This window comes from Ranitomeya imitator, chromosome 2 (assembly GCF_032444005.1).
Source record: "Ranitomeya imitator isolate aRanImi1 chromosome 2, aRanImi1.pri, whole genome shotgun sequence".
NCBI lineage: Eukaryota > Metazoa > Chordata > Amphibia > Anura > Dendrobatidae > Ranitomeya > Ranitomeya imitator.
Genome location: NC_091283.1, coordinates 652,573,863 through 652,595,103, shown reverse-complemented (window position 1 = coordinate 652,595,103; position 21,241 = coordinate 652,573,863). Strand labels below are relative to the sequence as shown.

General features: G+C 44.2%; 1 protein-coding gene across 4 annotated transcripts in view; it reads left to right on the top strand.

Annotated features, from left to right (window-relative positions):
• LOC138667064 (zinc finger protein 3-like) overlaps positions 1 to 21,241 on the top strand; it is a 98,182-nt gene that overhangs the window by 59,669 nt on the left and 17,272 nt on the right. For all 4 annotated transcript variants that reach the window (XM_069755320.1, XM_069755318.1, XM_069755317.1 and 1 more), the window contains 2 exons: positions 5,754 to 5,893; positions 17,252 to 17,434. In XM_069755320.1, coding sequence (XP_069611421.1) covers positions 5,754 to 5,893; positions 17,252 to 17,434 — 323 coding nt within the window. The remainder of the gene's footprint in view (positions 1 to 5,753; positions 5,894 to 17,251; positions 17,435 to 21,241) is intronic.

The following is a 21,241-nucleotide window of genomic DNA, read 5'->3' as shown; positions in this document are numbered from 1 at the left end:
GCTTTCTAGGTAAGTTCCCACGATCTATGAACATCCAGTATATATATATATATCTATATATATCATTTTTTTTTTTTCTTTTTGGGACACATGGATCATTTCTATAGCGGTATGTTGGTTTTGCAAGCCTGCGAGAAAACCACGCAGTACAGATGCCATACGGATTACATACGGAGGATGCCATGCGCAAAAAACGCTGACACACCCTGCCTACGGAGGAGCTACGGACCACTATTTTCGGGACATTTCAGCGTATTACGGCCGTGATATACGGACCGTATTTTCATACGCTGAGTGTGAAGCCGGCCTAAGGCTGTGTGCACACGTTGCGGGTTTTTTCGTGGTTTTTTCCCCCCCGATAAAAACGCTATAAAACCGCAAAAAAAATGCATATAATAAGCATCCCATCATTTAGAATGAATTCCGCATGTATTGTGCACGATGCGTTTTTTTTTCCGTGAAAAACACGCATCGCGGTAAAAACCGCAGCATGTTCATTAATTTTGCGGGTTTTATTTGCGGATTTCCCACTACAAAATGCATTGGGAAGTGCCGGGAAAAATCCACGGCCAAAACACGGCAAAATCGCGGCAAAAACGCATGCGGTTTTGAACCACTGATCTGCTTATTTGGGGTGTGGGATGCGGAAGCTTGGGATCATTATACCGGAATATTTACGAGAGTCACTTTTTATGGCACGGAAGTTGTTAGCATTACGATGGATGGGTGGTTCTTGCCCATCTCTCAGAGCCTTGGTCGATCTGGTGAATTCGTACACTATATCAAATCAGAGGATGTCCAGGTAAATTCGAAAGGATCTGGGGTAGATGGAACTCCTCTTATAATACTTTATAGTCCCCATTGACTTGACAACTATGTGGAGGTTGGGCTCGTGGTTTGGGGGGCATCACTTACAGGGTGAAATCTGTATGAACTCTCTATTTGGCGGCGTATTATTGTTAAGTTAATGTAGTTAAATGTTATATACTAGGTGATTTATAAGACGTCAGTGATTTAACATGCACAGTTTGTTACTTTTGCAATACTTTTAGATATAACGATGCATGACACCTATCTGTATTTCATACTGTTATTGATAATGACAAATGCAAACGTGTGTATTGTGTAGTTTATTCTGGAATTAATAAACAAATTTAAAAAAAAAAAACGCATGCGGTTTTCTTGCGGATTTCTTGCAGAAAATGTCCGTTTTTTCTGAGGAATTTTCTGCGAGTAATCCTGAACGTGTGCACATAGCCTAAGGCTATGTGCACACGTTCAGGATTTCTCGCAGAAAATTCTTGAGAATTCCGAATATTTTCTGCAAGAAATCCACAAGAAAACCGCATGTGTTTTTGCCGCGGTTTTGACGCGTTTTTGCCGCGGTTTTTTCTGGACACTTCCCAATGCATTTTGGAGTGGGAAATCCGCAAAAAAAAAAACGGAAAATTAATGAACATGCTGCGGTTTTTACCGCGATGCGTTTTTTTCGCGGAAAAAAACGCATCATGTGCACAAAACATGCAGAATTCATTCTAAATGATGGGATGCTTATTGTATGCGTTTGTTTTTTTTTTTGCGGTTTTATAGCAGTTTTATCGGGAAAAACCGCGAAAAAACCGCAACGTGTGCACATAGCCTAAGGGTCACTTCCGTCTGTCTGTCTTTCTTTCTGTCTGTCACGGATATTCATTGGTCGTTGCCTCTGTCTGTCATGGAAATCCAAGTCGCTGATTGGTCTCGCCAACTGCCTGCCATGGCTGCCGTGACCAATCAGCGACGGCCACAGTCCGATCAGTCCCTCCCTACTCCTCTGCAGTCAGTGCCCGGCACCCGCTCCATAGTCCCCGCAGTCAGTGCCCGCTCCATACTCCCCTCCAGTCACCGCTCACACAGGGTTAATGCCAGCGGTAACCAAGTTTTTACTATTGATGATGCATATGCAGCATCAATAGTAAAAAGATCTAATGTTACAAATAATAATAATAAAAAAAAACCCACGTTATTCTAACCCTCCGACGTGTGCGGTGTCCTCGGCAGTGCAAGCGGCAGGCTCCGGTGCCAAGGATGCTATGCAAGAAGGACCTTCCATGACGTCACGGTCATGTGACCGCGACGTCATCACAGGTCCTGCGCTCATACCAACCCTGGGGCCGGAAGCTGCCGTGTGCACCGCACACAGGCGCAAGGACTACAAGGGGCCCCTCGGAAGGTGAGTATATGTTTTATTTTAAGTCTTTTTTAACCTGTTACATACATGTCTGGGCAATATACTACGTGACTGGCCAATATACTACGTGACTGGGCAGTATACTACGTGTCTGTGCTGTATACTACATGGCTCTGTGCTGTATACTACGTCGCTGTGCAATATACTACGTGGCTTGGCAATATACTACGTGACTGGCCAATATACTATGTGACTGGGCAGTATATTACGTGTCTGTGCTGTATGCTACGTGTCTGTGCTGTATACTACGTGACTCTGTGCTGTATGCTACGTGACTCTGTGCTGTATGCTACGTGGCTGGGCAATATACTACGTGGGCTGTGCAATATACTACGTGGACATGCATATTCAAGAATACCCGATGCATTAGAATCGGGCCACCATCTAGTGTGTGTGTGTATATGTATATATATATATCCCTGTGATGGTGTGATATGCTATGTGGGCATCATTTTTGTGTATATTTCTATTTTACTTATTTTCATGGTGTTCTCTTGTAGAAGGAGTTATTTGCTAATTGATGAATGGCTGTGGTTGCCATCTGATATCAGCCCCCACAGTACTGTATTGTTGTCTTCTCACAGGGTCAGTGAATAATCCTGTTTTCTAATATGCTAATGACATATTGACCTAGCTTGTTGAAACAATGAGCCCCTGCAACTTTCCCCCTCCTGACCTGTGAATGAGGAGAGAGACTTTTAAAATATCAGGGAGGTGAGACACAGATCAGTCCTGTGTGGAATGATGATGTGTTCACAGCATTTCAGAGAGAAAGAAGAGTATATGGACTATGCTATCCTCTGTCTGCTGGTTTGTTGGACTTTTATCCTGTTACTGAACTGCATTCGTGTTCTGGACTATTTTATCCTTTGTGTGGTGGATCGTATATGGACCTTTCGTATTTTTACCTAAATAAAGGTCTTGGGATTGTTCACTCTTCGCTGGATCTGTTGATTGTGTGGTAACGGAGAAGGACCCCATGACAGTCCCAATTATGGTTGGTGTTTACCACAGTAGAAGGGTACACTCCGTTATTCAATAGCAATACAAGTACTAATTGTCGACAAATCACACATTTAATGCACACCAAAAAAATCTGCTACAACGCAGCAAAAGAAGAAAAAAAGAAAACCTAAAACGATAGATATGTTTTATTGCCATTAAAGGAAATCAGTCACCAGGTTTGTGCCATCCAACATGAGAGCAGCTTAATGTAGATTCCCGCAATGTGATGGTTTGCCTTATTGCAGTGAATGGATTTGTTAGGGGTACAACTTAATCCATTTTTTGATATGAAGACATAGCCTTCTGACTGACTGCTTAACTTGGATCGATTCTTTATTCTGACCTCACCCATACAGACTAGTATGTAATAATTAGCTGACCATAATGGAGGAGAGAAATAATTAGACTTTGAGCTGCCAGTGGGGAGGTAATCGTAGTTTTGTGATCTGAATATATTCCCTGTAGGGCAGAGACGGAGCGAAAATGGGGATAATGGGAAGGGTGAGGATGAACAAAACCCCATTTAGATAGACATACAGTGGGTACGGAAAGTATTCAGACCCCTGTAAATTTTTCACACTTTTTTGAATTTACCAAATGGCTGCAATGAAACAAAGTTCATTTTTTTCACATTAATGTACACTCTGCACCCCATCTTGACTATAAAAAACAGAAATGTAGACATTCTTGCAAATTTAATAAAAAAGAAAAACTGAAATATCACATGGTCATAAGCATTCAGACCCTTTGCTCAGTCACTCATATTTAAGTCCCATGCTGTCCATTTCCTTGTGATCCTCCTTGAGATGGTTCTACTCCTTCATTGGAGCCCAGCTGTGTTTTAATTTAAATGATAGGACTTGATTTGGAATGGCACACATCTGTCTATATAAGACCTCACAGCTCACAGTGCATGTCAGACCAAATGAGAATCATGAGGTCAAAGGAACTGGCCAAGGAGCTCCGAGACAGAATTGTGGCAAGGCACAGATATGGCCAAGGTTACAACAGAATTTCTTCAGTACTAAAGGTTCCTAAGAGCACAGTGGCCTCCATAATCCTTAAATGGAAGAAGTTTGGGACCACTAGAAGTCTTCCTAGACCTGGCCGTCCAACCAAACTGAACAATCGTGGGAGAAGAGCCTTGGTGAGAGAGGTAAAGAACCCCAAGATCACTGTGGCTGAGCTCCAGAGATGCAGTTGGGAGATGGGAGAAAGTTCCACAAAGTCAACTATCAATGCAGCCCTCCACCAGTCGGGCCATTATGGCAGAGTGACCCGACAGAAGTCTCTCCTTAGTGCAAGACATATGAAAGCCCACATAGAATTTGCTAAAAAACACATGAAGGACTCCCAGACTATGAGAAATAAGATTCTCTGGTCTGATGAGTCAAAGATAGACCTTTTTTTTTTTTTGATAATTCTAAGCCATATGTGTGGAGAAAACCAGGCACTACGCATTACCTTCCCAATACAATCCCAACAGTGAAACGTGGTGGCAGCATCATGCTATAGGGGTGTTTTTCAGCTGCAGGGACAGGATGACTGGTTGTCATTGAAGAAAACATGAATACGGCCATGTACAGAGATATCCTGGATGAAAACCTCTTCCAGAGTGCTCTGGATCTCAGACTTGGCCGAAAGTTCACCTTCCAACAAGACAATGACCCTAAGCACACAGCTAAAATAACAAAGGAGTGGCTTCAGAACAACTCTGTGACCATTCTTGACTGGCCGAGCCAGAGCCCTGACCTAAACCCAATTGAGCATCTCTGGAGAGACCTGAAAATGGCTGTCCACCAACGTTCACCATCAAACCTGACGGAACTGGAGGAAGAATGGCAGAGGATCACCAAATCCAGGTGTAAAGAACTTGTTGCATCATTCCCAAGAAGACTCATGGCTGTACTAGCTCAAAAGGGTGCTTATACTCAATACTGAGCAAAAGGTCTGAAAACCATGAAGAGACCATGTAATATTTCAGTTTTTCTTTTTTAATAAATTTGCAAAAAGTTCTGCATTTCTGTTTTGTTGTTTTCAGTCAAGATGGGGTGCAGAGTGCACATTAATGAGGAAAAAATGAACTTTTTTTTCAATTAACCAAATGGATCCAATGAAACAAGGAGTGAAAGGTTTAAAGGCATCTGAATACTTTCCTTACCCACTGTATAATTGGGAATCATTGTGCTGTACTCATAAAAGTTAGAGATGCCGACCAGAACAGACCGCTAAACTACCGCCCATCGGCTTTCATGTGGCTGTTTGGCGGTTGATTACCGGCTATGGTCTGTATTTCTGAATGGGTTTTTAGTGAGCGGCAAAAGTCCAAAGCTTTAGGTAAGCCAAAGATAAAGATTTTTCTTCCTTATCAAAGTTACCCATCATATGGGCAATCACTTCTGTCAGTGGTGCATTCTGCTGGCTGGGGATCAGCAGATGTTTGCTAACCATTAGGGTTTAGCATTTATTCGGTAGGAGTTCTGAGATACGCTACATTGTTGTTTGCTTCTCACTTCAGTTTTCAGAACTACTAGAAGCAATCACGGACCGGATACCAGCGTGGACCTTTCTGCATTTGGACTGAAAATGGATAAAGCTGGAATGGCTGAGAAGTTGTTGGACCTCACAATGGATATCATCAATCTCCTTACTGGAGAGGTGAGGAATTCTGGAAAGTCTGTGGCATTATTTCTATATTCATAAATCCGTCACTGAGGGAGAGGATTAAAAACACTGGAAATATCAAATTCTACTTAGACATCACTGGAAAGTAGAGTTAAAAAAAGATTCCCATTGCTGGTCTGGCATCTAGGCTGCTCCTCCGAGGCAGCAGGACTAGGGCAGTCTTCACTTGTGTGCCTGGATGCAGGGCCAAGGGTGAATGTCTGCAGGGCCACTTTTAGGCAAAGTGGGGCCCTAGGCAAAAGTTTAAAATGGGGCCCCAAATGCTACCAAATTGCACCATCACACAGAAACATTTTGGTTGTAGTTACATGTGCTGAGTTCAGGCCACTATATATATAGAGTGTCAGGAAGAAAAAAAAGGCGCCGGAAGGCGCAGGGGGACACCGTGCACATATTTGCGCCCCGATTATGCTGTGGCACTTCATACCACAGCAATTTTTTACTTACACCATTCCTTTCCGACGCCATTTTCTTCGTCCTCCTGCTGCCGGGATCGGCACCTGCGCTTTCCGGCGCCATTTTCTTGAAGACACGCTGTAGGAATCAGGTGGCGCAAGTAGCACTTCATGCCACAGCAATTTGTTACTTACGCCACCTGATTCCTTTCCGCAGCCATTTTCTTGGTCCTGCTCCCGGAATCGGCACCATTTTCTTGAAGACACACTGCGCAGGCGCCGATTCCGGCAGCAGGAGGACCAAGAAAATGGCAGCGGAACGGAATCCAGTAGCGTGTGCACAGGATCCCGCCCTCATTACGCTGTGGCACTTCATGCCACAGCGATTTCTTCATTTTAGGCCCCCTGACTCCGGGCCATGAATTTCTCCCTGCTCCCGCAGTCCGCGCTTTCTGGCGCCATTTTGTTGGAAACCTCAGTGTGTCTTGAAGAAAATGGCGCCGGAAAGCGCAGACTGCGCAGGCGCCGATTCCTGAAGCAGCAGCAGTGTACGGGGCATATAATATGGAGCATCTTATGGGGGCCGTAAACCTTTATGGAGCAGTGTACGGGGCATATACTATGGAGCATCTTATGGGGGCCATAAACCTTTATGGAGCAGTGTACGGGGCATATACTATGGAGCATCTTATGGGGGCCATAAACCTTTATGGAGCAGCGTATGGGGCATATGGATGGGAGCAGCAAATTAAAGAACGGTGGCTCAGGATGGGAGCAGCACATGACAGAATAGAGCAGCACATGACAGAATAGGGCAGCACATGACAGAACGGGGGTGCAGGATGGCAGCAGCACATGACAGAATGGGGGCGCAGGATGGGAGCAGCACATGACAGGATGGGGGCGCAGGATGGGAGCAGCAAATGACAGAATGGAGGCGCAGGATAGGTGCAGCACATGTCAGAATGGGGGCGCAGGATGGGTGCAGCATATGACAGGATGGGGACGCAGGATGGAGCAGCACATGACAGGATGGGGGCGCAGGATGGAGCAGCACATGACAGGATGGGGACGCAGGATGGAGCAGCACATACCAGGATGGAGACCATATACCAATATAAATGCTCGCCACCCGGGCGTAGAACGAGTTCAATAGCTAGTGTGTGTGTATGTATGTATGTATGTATGTATGTGTGTGTGTGTGTGTGTGTGTATATATATATATATATATATATATATATATATATATATATATATATATATATATATATATATATATATATATATATATATCCATTACACCGTACATACCCAGATACAAATTCATATACCGTATATGCAAACACAGGCACTGTACATACATTCACACAGATACACATACAGTACATATTCCGTACATACAGAATGCATACATATAACGTATATGCAAACACACACCATACATACACACAGATACACATACATATACCGTGATACATACACGTACTATACATAAACACACGCATATAGTACATACACACACATACAGTACATATATCGTACATGCACACAGATACACATACATATACCGTATATGCAAACACACTCATACCGTACATACACACAGATACACATACATATACTGTCATACATACAAATACTATACATACACTCATACCGTACATACACACATACACCTACACCGTGATACATACACGTACTATACATGCACACGCATATATAGTACATATACACATACCGTACATACATATACCGTACATACACACAGATACACATACTGTTATACATACACACAGATATACCGTATATACATACACACATTGTTATATACACAAAGTATAGACATACCGTACACATATACTGTACATACATGCACATAAACATCCATATATACATACAATTATATCGCACATACAGATACAGGCATATACTATACACACAGACATAGACATATACTGTACATGCATACACAGAGATAGACACACACATACTGTACATACACAGATGCACATACATACATAAACAAGCACACGCACACACTAATCTTGTATATCGGGTGATCAGATGAGCCCTGGAGGAGGTCAGTTCCGTTTGAAGAGGGCTGCAGGACCCACTGTGGGGGATGGGGCACAGAGCAGACAGCACTGATATCAGCCCCTAGTGCTGCCCTATTATCCCATGCAGTGAGCTCCTCCCCAATCTCTTCTCTGTGAGGAGATGCTGCAGCCTTCCGAGACCAGAACAATGGAGGAAACAGAAGACACACTGTAAGTCCTGCTGTTCCTCCACTGCTGTTCCTGACTGCTGTGCGGCGAGGCCCCTGACTGTAGGTGAGTAGCGACCAGTGGGACGCGCCATGCTGGAGAACAGAGACAGCAGCCAATGAGCGCTCTCCTCAGTCTGGTGAGGAAAGCCTTCATTGGCCAGCGTCTCTCCCTGCATGACACAAACCCCTTTTGAACCATTGCACTCCGCGCCGTTCTCTCCCCAGCTGATGTTGGCATGATTACAGGAGGGAGTGAGAGGGGCCCGATGCTACATGATACTGGGCTTGCCTGCAGGGACCACCTCTCGGCCCCAGAGAAGTGGCATCGGCGATATAACAGCCCCTGGCTGGGGGCCCCTAGGGCAGTGGGGGCCCTAGGCAGCTGCCTAGTCTGCCTGCCCCTAACGCCGACCCTGAATGTCTGGTCACAACAATACATTTTAAGTCACATACTTAATGATATAAGGTCCACCTGTGTGCAAAGTGTCACATTCTGTTAGTATAAGTACACCTGCTCCAAAAGGCCTTTGGATGTGCAGCCCCGCACCATCTTCTGGGAAATTTGACTACTAATCTGACTTGCTGGGGCTTGTGTGAGCTGAAGGACCCTATTAAATGTAAGTCCATGGAACCTCACACTGATGTCAGTCACATTACTCTGAAGTGGATAGTAGCTGTTCTGGACACTGATAACCGGTGAGCATATTAATGCACCTACACTTCATGTACACGTACGCAGGTTTACCGAATATACAGTTTAAAGGGAACTTGTCAGCAGGATTGTTCACAGTGACCTACAGACAGTGTCAGGTTGGTTCCGCTATACTGATTACAATGATACCTGGGTGATGAAATCTGTCTTGTGGTTGTTGTTTAATCTTTATTTTCAGTTAATGATATGCTTGTGCTTGGGGGCGGCTGTGGGGGGTCTTCATGTAGTGCTCTGATTAGGTATTCATCAGTATGGCTTCTGACAGGTCACTGATCCCTTAGTGTCTTGCCCCATATTTTACATAATGAATATAATATGGTATGAAAAATAAAAACATTCACATTCAGCAGGCAGGCGCCTGCACTGTAGCATAATTGCATCTACAGTATCCATTTATTTTATGTAGTATAATTTTCTTAAATATATACAGTTTTGCTCAAAAGTTTACATACCTCGGCAGATTGTTTGCTTTCTTGGCCTTTTTTCAGAGAATATGAATGATAACACCAAAACTTTTTCTCCACTCATGGCTAGCAGTTGGGTGAAGCCATTTATTGTCAAACTACTGTGTTTTCTCTTTTTAACCCCTTCATGACCCAGCCTATTTTGACCTTAATGACCTGGCCGTTTTTTGCAATTCTGACCAGTGTCCCTTTTATGAGGTAATAACTCAGGAACGCTTCAATGAATCCTAGCAGTTCTGAGATTTTTTTTTTTGTGACATATTGGGCTTCATTTTAGTGGTAAATTTAGGTTGATAATTTTTGTGTTTATTTGTGAAAAAAATGGAATTTTGGCTAAAATTTTGAAAATTTCGCTATTTTGAATTTTTATTCTGTTAAACGAGAGAGTTATGTGAAACAAAATAGTTAATAAATAACATTACCCACATGTCTACTTTACATCAGCACAATTTTGGAAACAACTTTTTTTTTTTTTTTGCTAGGAAGTTATAAGGGTTAAAATTTGACCAGCGATTTCTCATTTTTACAGCAAAATTTACAAAACCTTTTTTTTTTAGGGACCACCTCACATTTGAAGTCAGTTTCAGGGGGTCTATATGGCTGAAAATACCCAAAAGTGACACCATTCTAAAAACTGTACCCCTAAAGGTACTCAAAACCACATTCAAGAAGTTTATTAACCCTTCAGGTGCTTCACAGCAGCAGAAGCAACTTGCAAGGAAAAAATGAACATTTAACTTTTTAGTCACAAATTATCTTTTAGCAACATTTTTTTTTTATTTTCCCAAGAGTAAAAAGAGAAACTGGACACCAAAAGTTATTGTACAATTTGTCCTGAGTACGCCGATACCCCATATGTGGGGGGGGGGGGGGACTGTTTGGGCGCACGGCAGGGCTTGGAAGGGAAGGAGCGCCATTTGACTTTTTCAATGAAAAATTGGCTCCAATCGTTAGCGGACACCATGTCGCATTTGGAGAGCCCCTGTATGCCTAAACATTGGAGCTCCCCCACATGTGACCCCATTTTGGAAACTAGACCCCCCCAAGGAACTTATCTAGATGCATAGTGAGCACTTTGAACCCCCAGGTGCTTCACAAATTGATCCGTAAAAATGAAAAAGTACTTTTTTTTTCTCAAAAAATTTATTTTGGCCTCAATTTTTTCATTTCCACATGGGCAACAGGATAAAATGGATCCTAAAATTTATTGGGCAATTTCTCCTGAGTACACTGATACCTCACATGTGGGGGTAAACCACTGTTTGGGCATACGGCAGGGCTCGGAAGGGAAGGAGCGCCATTTGACTTTGAATGAAAAATTAGCTCCAATCTTTAGCGGACACCATGTCGCGTTTGGAGAGCCCCTGTGTGCCTAAACATTTGAGCTCCCCCACATATGACTTTGAATGAAAAATTAGCTCCAATCTTTAGCGGACACCATGTCGCGTTTGGAGAGCCCCTGTGTGCCTAAACATTTGAGCTCCCCCACATATGACCCCATTTTGGAAACTAGACCTCACATGGAACTAACCTAGATGTGCGGTGACCACTTTAAACCCCCAAGTGCTTCACAGAAGTTTATAACGCAGAGCCGTGAAAATAAAAAAATCATTTTTCTTTCCTCAAAAATTATTTTTTAGCCTTCAATTTTTTATTTTCACAAGAGTAACAGGAGAAATTGGACCCCAAAAGTTGTTGTCCAGTTTGTCCTGAGTACGCTGGTACCCCATATGTGAGGGTAGACCACTGTTTGGGCACACGTCGGGGCTCGGAAGGGAAGTAGTGACGCTTTGAAATGCAGACTTTGATGGAATGGTCTGCGGGCGTCATGTTGCATTTGCAGAGCCCCTGATGTGCCTAAACAGTAGAAACCCCCCACAAGTGACCCCATTTTGGAAACTAGACCCCCCAAGGAACTAATCTAGATATGTGTTGAGCACTTTGAACCCCAAGTGCTTCACAGAAGTTTATAACGCAGAGCCGTGAAAATAAAAAAATCATTTTTCTTTCCTCAAAAATTATGTTTTAGCAAGCTATTTTTTATTTTCACAAGGGTAGCAGGAGAAATTGGACCCCAGTAGTTGTTGCCCAGTTTGTCCCGAGTATGCTGGTACCCCATATGTGGGGGTAAACCACTGTTTTGGCGCATGTCGGGGCTCGGAAGGGAGGGAGCACCATTGGCTGGAATCAATGGTGGCGCCATGTTGCGTTTGGAGACCACTGATGTGCCTAAACAGTGGAAACCCCTCAATTCTAACTCCAACACTAACCCCAACACACCCCTAACCCTAATCTCAACTCTAGCCATAACCCTAATCACAACCCTAGCCCCAACACACCCCTAACCCTAATCCCAACCCTAACCATAATCCTAACCTTAATCCAAACCCTAACCACAACCATAACCCTAACCACAAGCCTAATCTTAACCCTATTCCAACCCTAGCCCTAATTCCAACCCTAACTCTAAGGCTATGTGCCCACGTTGCGGATTCGTGTGAGATTTATCCGCCATTTTTGAAAAATCCGCGGGTAAAAGGCACTGCGTTTTATCTGCGGATTTACCGTGGATTTCCAGTGTTTTTTGTGCAGATTTCACCTGCGGATTCCTATTGAGGAACAGGTGTAAAACGCTGCGGAATCCGCACAAAGAATTGACATGGTGCGGAAAATACAACACAGCGTTCCCGCGCGGTATTTTCCGCACCATGGGCACAGTGGATTTGGTTTCCCATAGGTTTACATGGAACTGTAAAGCTGATGGAAAACTGCTATGAATCCGCAGCGGCCAATCCGCTGTGGATTTGCAGCCAAATCCGCACCGTGTGCACATAGCCTAATTCTAAGGGTATGTGCACACGATGCGGAAAACGCTGCGGAAACACAGCGTTTCCGCCACTGTGGGTCCGCAGTAATTTCCCATGAGTTTACAAAAAACTCTGTGCACATGCTGCGGAAAAAACTGCGCGGAAACATTCCGCACATTTCACTTCTTTCTGCGGATTCCGCAGGGTAAATATCGGGTTACTAAGCGCGGCCCTGCACTTAGTAACCCGATGGTTACCCAGGTGCTGCAGGGGGACTTCGGGATCATTGAAGACCGTTTCAACGATGCCGAAGTCTTTCCCCTGATCATTGGTCGCTGGAGAGAGCTGTCTGTGTGACAGCTCCCCAGCGACCACACAACGACTTACCAACGATCACGACCAGGTTGTATCGCTGGTCGTGATCGTTGGTAAATCGTTTAGTGTAACAGTACCTTAACCCTAACCCTAGTTCTAACTGTAGTGGGAAAAAAAAAATTTCTTTATTTTATTATTGTTCCTACCTATGGGGGTGATAAAAGGGGGGTTCATTTACTTTTTTTTTAATTTTGATCACTGTGATAGGTTTTATCACAGTGATCAAAATGTACATGGAACGAATCTGCCGGCAGGCGCACTGCGCGTGCGCCCGCCATTTTGGAAGATGGCGGCGCCCATGGAGAAGACGGACGGACACCGGGAGCCTCGGTAAGTATAAGGGGGGAGATCGGAGCACGGGGGTGGCATAGGAGCACGGGGGGAGCGGACAGGAGGACGGGGGAGCGGAGGGGAGCGGACCACAGATCGGAGGACTGGGGGGGAGATCGGTGGGGTGGGGGGGTTACATCAGTGTTTCCAGCTATGGCCGATGATATTGCAGCATCGGCCATGGCTGGATTGTAATATTTCACCAGTTTTTTAGGTGAAATATTACAAATTGCTCTGATTGGCTGTTGAAAGTGAAACTGACAATCAGAGGCGATCGTAGCCATAGGGGGGCTAAAGTACCACTCCCCCTGTCCCTGCAGATCGGGTGAAATTGGAGTTAACCCTTTCACCCGATCTGCAGGGACGCGATCATTCTGTGACACAGCATATGCGTCACAGGTCGGAGTGGCACCGACTTTCATGACGCATATGCTGTGTCACAGGTCGGGAAGGGGTTAATTCATAATGACAACCCACAACATCCAAATGACCCTGATCAAAAGTTCACATACCCCATTTCTTAATACCGTGTATTGGCCCCTCTGACATCAATGACAGCTTGAAGTCTTTTGTGATAGTTGTGGGTGAGGTTTTTTATTTTTTCAGATGATAAAGCTGACCACTCTTCTTGGCAAAAAGCTTACCGTTCCTGTAACTGTCTGGTCTGTCTAGCATGGACTGTGCACTTGAGATCTCCCCAGAGTGGCTCAATGATAATGAGGTCAGGAGACTGAGATGGCCACTCCAGAACCTTCACTTTGTTCTGCTGTAGCCAATGATAGGTTGACTTGGCCTTGTGTTTTGGATCATTGTCATGTTGGAACGTCCAAGTACGTCCCATGAGCAGCGTCCAGGCTGATGAGTGCAAATTTGCCTCCAGTATTTGCTGATAACGTGCTGCATTCATCTTTCCTTCAACTTTGACCAAGTTTCCTGTACGTTTGTAGCTGACAAATCCCCAAAACATCAGCGATCCACCTCCATGCTTTACAGTAGGAATGGTGTTCCTTTCATCATATGCCTTGTTGACTTCTATCCAAATGTAACATTTATGGTTGTGGCCAAAAAGTTCAATTTTGGTCTCCTCACTCCAAATTACCTTGTTCCAGAAGTTTTGAGGCTTGTCTCTGTGCTGTTTTGCATTTTGTAGGTGAGATACTTTGTGGCATTTGCACAGTAATGGCTTCTTCTGGTGAGTCGAACATATAGCCCATTTTTCTTCAAGTGCCTCCTTCTGGTGCAAGTTGAAATAGCCACCCTGCTAGTTTTCAAAGAGCCCTGTATTTCCGCTGATGTTATTTGTGAGTTTTTCTTTGCATCCCGAACAATTTTCCTGGCAGTTGTGGATTAAATTTTTGTTGGTCTACCTGACCGTGGTTTTATTTTTACAAAGCCCCTGATTTTCCATTTGTTAAAGGGAACCTGTCACCCCGAAAATCGCGGGTGAGGTAAGCTCACCGGCATCAGGGGCTTATCTGCAGCATTCTGTAATGCTGTAGATAAGCCCCCGATGTTACCTGAAAAAGGAGAAAAAGACATTATATTATACTCACCCAGGGGCGGTCCCGCTGCTGGTCTGGTCAGATGGGCGTCTCCGGTCCGCTGCGGCGCCTCCTATCTTCTTTCCATGACGTCCTCTTCTGATCTTCAGCCACGGCTCCGGCGCAGGCGTACTTTGCTCTGCCCTCTTGAGGGCAGAGGATAGTACTGCAGTGCGCAGGCGCCGGAAAGGTCAGAGGCCCGGCGCCTGCGCACTGCAGTACTTTGTCTGCCCTCAACAGGGCGGAGCAAAGTACGCCTGCGCCGGAGCCGTGGCTGAAGATCAGAAGAGGACGTCATGGAAAGAAGATGGGAGGCGCCGCAGCGGAACGGAGACGCCCATCTGACCAGACCAGCAGCGGGACCGCCCCTGGGTGAGTATAATATAATGTCTTTTTCTCCTTTTTCAGGTAACATCGGGGGCTTATCTACAGCATTACAGAATGCTGCAGATAAGCCCCTGATGCCGGTGGGCTTACCTCACCCGCGATTTTCGGGGTGACAGGTGCCCTTTAATCACAGTTTGAACACTGCTGACTGGCATTATCATTTCCTAGGATATCTTTTTGTATACCTTTCTTGTTTTATACAGTTAATAATAATAATAATAATAATAATAATAATACTATTAATTTTATTTGTATAGCGCCGTCATATTCCGCAGCACATTACATTTTAGAGGGGACTAAAGACATTACAGCATAAGAATAAACACATAGATCAAAACAGATGCCAAGAGGAATGAGGGCCCTGCTCGCAAGCTTGCAATCTATAGGAGAAGGGGAGATACTAAAGGTAGATGATAACAATTGCTTTCATTGTTCAGACCAGCCAAAGTGTACAGTTCAACTACCTTTCCCTGTACATCCATTGACCATTCTTTTGCTTTCCCCATGACTCAGATGCAAGAGTCTGTCTGGATCCCAGAAACTCACTCAGCTTTTATGCACACACACTGAATACAAGCAAACAGGTCACAGGTGAGGATGTTACCTTTAGTAGCCATTCAAACCCATTTGTGTCAACTGCTGTGCCTGTTATAAGGCCAAAATCACCAGGGTATGTAAACTTTGGATCAGGGTCATTTGGATGTTTTGGGTTGTCATGATTAAAAAAGAAAAACACAGTAGTTTGACAATAGTCTTGGATATCCTTTATATTCTCTGGAAAAAAAGGCCAAGAAAGCAAAAATTCTGCCGGGGTATGTACATTTTAGAGCACAACTGTGTATATTTCTCAAAATGGCAATGGTCGCACCTGCGCAGTACCATAAATTGGAACGTGATAGATGCTACTGTACAGGTGCCACCACTAGTGCCATTTTGCTAGAGGAAAAATACATTGATCCACACCAAGATGGCGCTATCATTTTTTTTTTTTTTTTTCCTGTAGCAAAATGGCGGCCCCTGTAGATCGCCAATAGATGCTACTGCACAGGAGTGGCATGAGCCATTTTGAGAAATAATTTTTTTTTTCTGAAGAAGTTTATATCAGTAAATAAAATAAGTGGATATTGTAGATGCAATCAAGTAATTTACAGTACAATACAATTAAGTGGGTATTTTGTAATCCAATCCACAGTGAACACTTTCTGCGAGGAGTCAACACAGCCTTAAGGCCCCGTCACACTTGGCGACGCTACAGCGATCCCGACAACGATACGACCTGTCAGGGATCGTTGCTGCGTCGCTATGTGGTCGCTGGTGAGATGTCAAACTGTGAGATCTCCCCAACGACGCAGCAGCGATGCAGCGACCTGTACAACGATGTCACATGGCAGCTATTTCATGACGATTAACAGACCTCAATGAGGGACGTCCTGTCATGAGGTCGTTGGTAAGGTGTCAAACACAGCGATGTAACATAGTAACATAGTTAGTAAGGCCGAAAAAAGACATTTGTCCATCCAGTTCAGCCTATATTCCATCATAATAAATACCCAGATCTACGTCCTTCTACAGAACCTAATAATTGTATGATACAATATTGTTCTGCTCCAGGATGTGTGCTACCCAGCGGGACCTCAACGATCAAAAAAAGATCCAGGCCATTCCGACACGACCAGCGATCTCACAGCAGGGGCCTGGTCGCTGCTACGTGTCACACATAGCGAGATCGCTACTGAGGTCGCTGTTGCGTCACAAAACTTGTGACTCAGCAGCGATCTCGCTAGCGATCTCGCTTTGTGTGACGGGGGCTTTAAGCTCTTTTAGTGGACAGGCAGATTGGGGCATGAAGGAAAACTGACAGAGTAAGCTTTAGGCTCTCGTTGGAGGACCACTATAGTGTAAGGTGCGGAACCAGAAAATCAGTTTCCATGCTGTTCCCAGTGTTTAGGGCCAGGAGTTCAGAATGTCATGACGTCGCTTTTTGGCAAAATGAGAAAAAAACCCACAAGGATTTCTGGCCCTGGATGATGTTTGCTGTTTGTATTCATGTACAGGACTGTGTAATCATGAAGAAAACCGATCAGGACGTCTCAGTCAGCAAACCTGGCTCTGAAGGATGGAGCAAGACCCAGAACCGCATAACCGTGCGTCTGCCCCATTCACTAATGCACGAGAGGAACAATGATGACAAAATCTTAGCGCTTACATATAAGATCATTCATCTTTTGACTGGCGAGGTGAGAACTGCTGGGGCGGGACACAGTGCCACATGGGAGCTGCCTGGATGATAATTATAGAACAGGTTTCTATGAGGGGTCATCAGAAAATGGCTTATTGCTTAAATCTGGTTTTATGGTATATTTTTTTTTTAATTTACAAAATATCAGAAATCTTGCACTGTTCCCACTGGGCCTTATACTAGGCTCACATCTCCTGATCTGTATAGAAGACTTTGCAGCTATGTTACTGTCATCACAGGGAAGGGTAACGCCTCTGTCCAGAGTACATCACAATTGTGCAGCTCCCTTTTCCTCTTCTGCCCAGAGGATACCGGTTCAGTAGGGAGGGAGCCAACTATTGCTGCTTTTACCTATGTGGGTGCTAAGAACTAGTACAAGTAGAGATGAGCAGATCGGGCAAAATTCGAGTTCTCCTGTTCGCAATGTTATCCTCTGTAAAAAAAAAAAAAAAAAACAAAAAAAAAAAAAAAACATTAATTTCAAACATCCTTTTTTTAGAATTTTTTTTTTAACATAACATTGGATAGGATAACGTAACGTAGGATAGGATATAACATCAGCAATGACACTGTAAATTACCAAAAGTACATATACAAATCTTACTTGTCAGACAACATAACTTTTTAAAAATGGTATACAGATGATAGATAGATCTCCGTCAATGCCTTGTAACACAAATTTTGGGGAAACAGTAAGTGAAGGAAAGGACAGACAGACTACATAGAAGGGTAATGGGGGAAGAGAATCTTTTACTGTATTTTGCATGGTCAAGAGAGTCGTTCTACGGTAATATATGTTGTATCTTTAATAAACATTATACATCTGGAATGGTTCCCAAGACCAATAACGTCCCGCTCAGATCCTCCAGACAGTACCAGTCCGTGTGGCGGAAGGGACTAATCATTCTAGGGCTATAGTGGGAACCAATGAACGTTTTCCACAGCGGAAATACTTTCCCTGCAGATTTTTCTTTCCTCTATTCAATTCCCAGTAAATGTTTCATCTGGACTATTATCATCACCATCGATGGGGTCTTTGGTTTAAGCCATTCGCCAAATAAACCACGTAAGGCTACAACTAAGAATGTGTGGATGTTTTTAGGGATCGTTACCTTATCTCCTGTGGGTTGTGTCTCTAAGGGTCTTATCTGGTGGAATAGCATAGTTTGTGGGAGATTGTATACCTGCTTCCAGTACTCTAACTGCCCTGCATTCCCACACCCCGTGCCAGAGATTTGTTGAAGGCGTTCCGCACTTAGGGCACGCTGTAATCCTGACGGGGAATCTAGGAGAGGATGGGATATTGAAACCATATAATGCTGTATGCATAAGCTTAAAATGGGTTTCCCTCCATCTTTCACATAAAATGGATTTTCTTACCTGTTCCCACCCCTGTAGAATTGTCTCTGCGATATCCTTATCCCCGGTCCATTTCTCCCAAGTCTTAAACAGCTTGTTCTGCATTCGCTTCAGGAATTTATGTCTTACAGTGTTGTATATTGAGAATATGCTCTTTGCATTCTGAGTGTTCATACCTACTCTATTATCTAGAATATGTAGTTCCACTTCATTAAACAGCCTACAGTCTAGATATACAAAAAGAATGGACCTGCATGACCTGTAGGAAGTATCTGCTTTCTATATGGAATTTGTCCATGATTGCTTATGGGCTCAGCCATCGTTTAACCTCTGTATGCATAATATCCCTGCTTTCTTCATGTTATCACCTGCTTGTCCTATTGTTCCGTGTGACCAAATAGTGGCATATGTTTACAGATCTGGAAGGGAAGGCCGAATGCCTTCCTTACTATCTTCCAGCATACAATCGTATCCCGAAGCAATAGGGAGGATTTTATATTTTGCGGGTGTTTGGCCTGTTTTGTATGTTAGAGGGTATTTAATTTCCACGGCGCCAACTGTCTATCCAATTGGGTATTTGGCTACAGGAGACTGCTACTCTATCTATCACATGTCTAAAAAGACTTGCTATGTTGTAGGCTCTGACATTCGGAAAATTGATCCCACCTTCACTCCTAGTTAGCATGAGCTTTCCCAATGCGATTCTGGGTCTTTTACCCGCCCATATAAAATGGGTAAAAGCTCTATTTATTTTGTTTATATCTAGATGTTTGAGTATCAGGGGTAATGTCTGTAATGGGTATAGTGGTCTGGCAAAGCTGATCAGTTTAATTAAGTGGCATCTTCCCAGAAGAGAAAGCGGTAGATTCTGCCATCTCCGAAGTTCTAGCATTTTTTCGATGAGAGGCGTATAATTTATTGAATATAGTTGTGCCGGGAACCTGCCTTTCTTAATTCCCAGGTAGGTGATATGTGTCTTTGCAATATGTAGTTCTATACCTAGTTTCTTCCATTGTTCTGCAGGCGTTTTGTCCCCCAATTCCAAGAGTTCGCTCTTGGCGATTATTGACCTTATAGCCCAAGTATTCACCGAATTTCTGAATAAACTGAAAGATATTTCCTAATTGTTAAAGTGACTGGGACAAAAACAAGATGACGACCTCACCTGCAAATAATGCTATTTTAGTGCTGCTAGCGCCCACCCCGATTCCCTCAAATAAATCTGACTCTTCCATAAACCGAGCAAAGGGTTCCAATGCCAAGTTGAACAGTAGTGGTGACATCGGGCACCCCTGCCTGGTCCCTTTATATAAATGAAATGGCTCAGAGAGGAAGCATGACATGTGTATTCTAGCTGTTGGGTCCCTATACACCCCCTCCAGGTATATTCTAAAATTGTCCTTTAAGTTGAACGAGTCCAGAGTTGTCCCCAGCCAGTCCCAGCTAACATTAGCAAAAGCTTTCTCTGCATCCAGAGCCAGCAGAACCCGTCTCTCTTTCCCCCTGGCTGCGACAACCCACTCCGTCCAACACCGTTAGTACCTTTCGTATGTTTTTCACCGCCACCCTACCCTTAACGAATCCCACTTGTGCAGGGTTCACCAGTTGGGGTAATACTACTGCTAATCTGTGTGCCATTATTTTTGACACAATCTTCTGGTCTACAACAGTGAGGGAAATGGGTCTGTAAGAGCAGGCCTCAAGGGGGTCCTTGCCTGGTTTGGGTATGACTTTAATATGTGTTTCTTTAGATCTTTCTGGTATGACCCCCGTTAAGAGAATGGTGTTGTAAGACTTTGTTAGCAGTGGGGAGATATGTTCCGTAAGGGCTCTATAAGGCTATGTGCACACGTTGCGGATTTAGATGCGGATCCGCATAGTTATTGGACACGCAGAATTGCATCAAATCCACAGTGTAGTGCATAAGCAATGTTAGTCAATGTGAAATTGACATTTGGTGTGCACGTGCTGCGGAAAAAAAGTGCGGAATCACCGGTTTTTATTTTCCTCACCATGTTAATTCTTTTTGCGTTTCTGCACCCATTGACTTCCATTGTGTCAGGCCAATCTGTAGCAAAACCGCAGGTTTAAAAAAGATCTGTGGATTTGCTGCGGATGTGCCTGCGAGAAACGCTGCAGATCGGGAGGGGGAAGAGTGTGTGGGCAGAGAACATGTGTGTGCCTGCTGGGCTCTGCGGGGGGGTGCGGGTCTGTGTGGGTCTGTGTGTGTACGGAGAAGATTGTGTGTGTGTGTGTGTGTGTGTGTGTGTGTGTGTGCGCGCGCGGGTGTGTGTCTGTGTGTAGGCAGGCATCGTCCATTTGGACAGCAGTAGTCCCATCATCCGGCTACTATGTACAAGTGCAAAAAAAAAAAAGAAAACACATACACACATATACAGTACATACATATAGACATACAGTACATACTCACCAATCACCTAGTCCC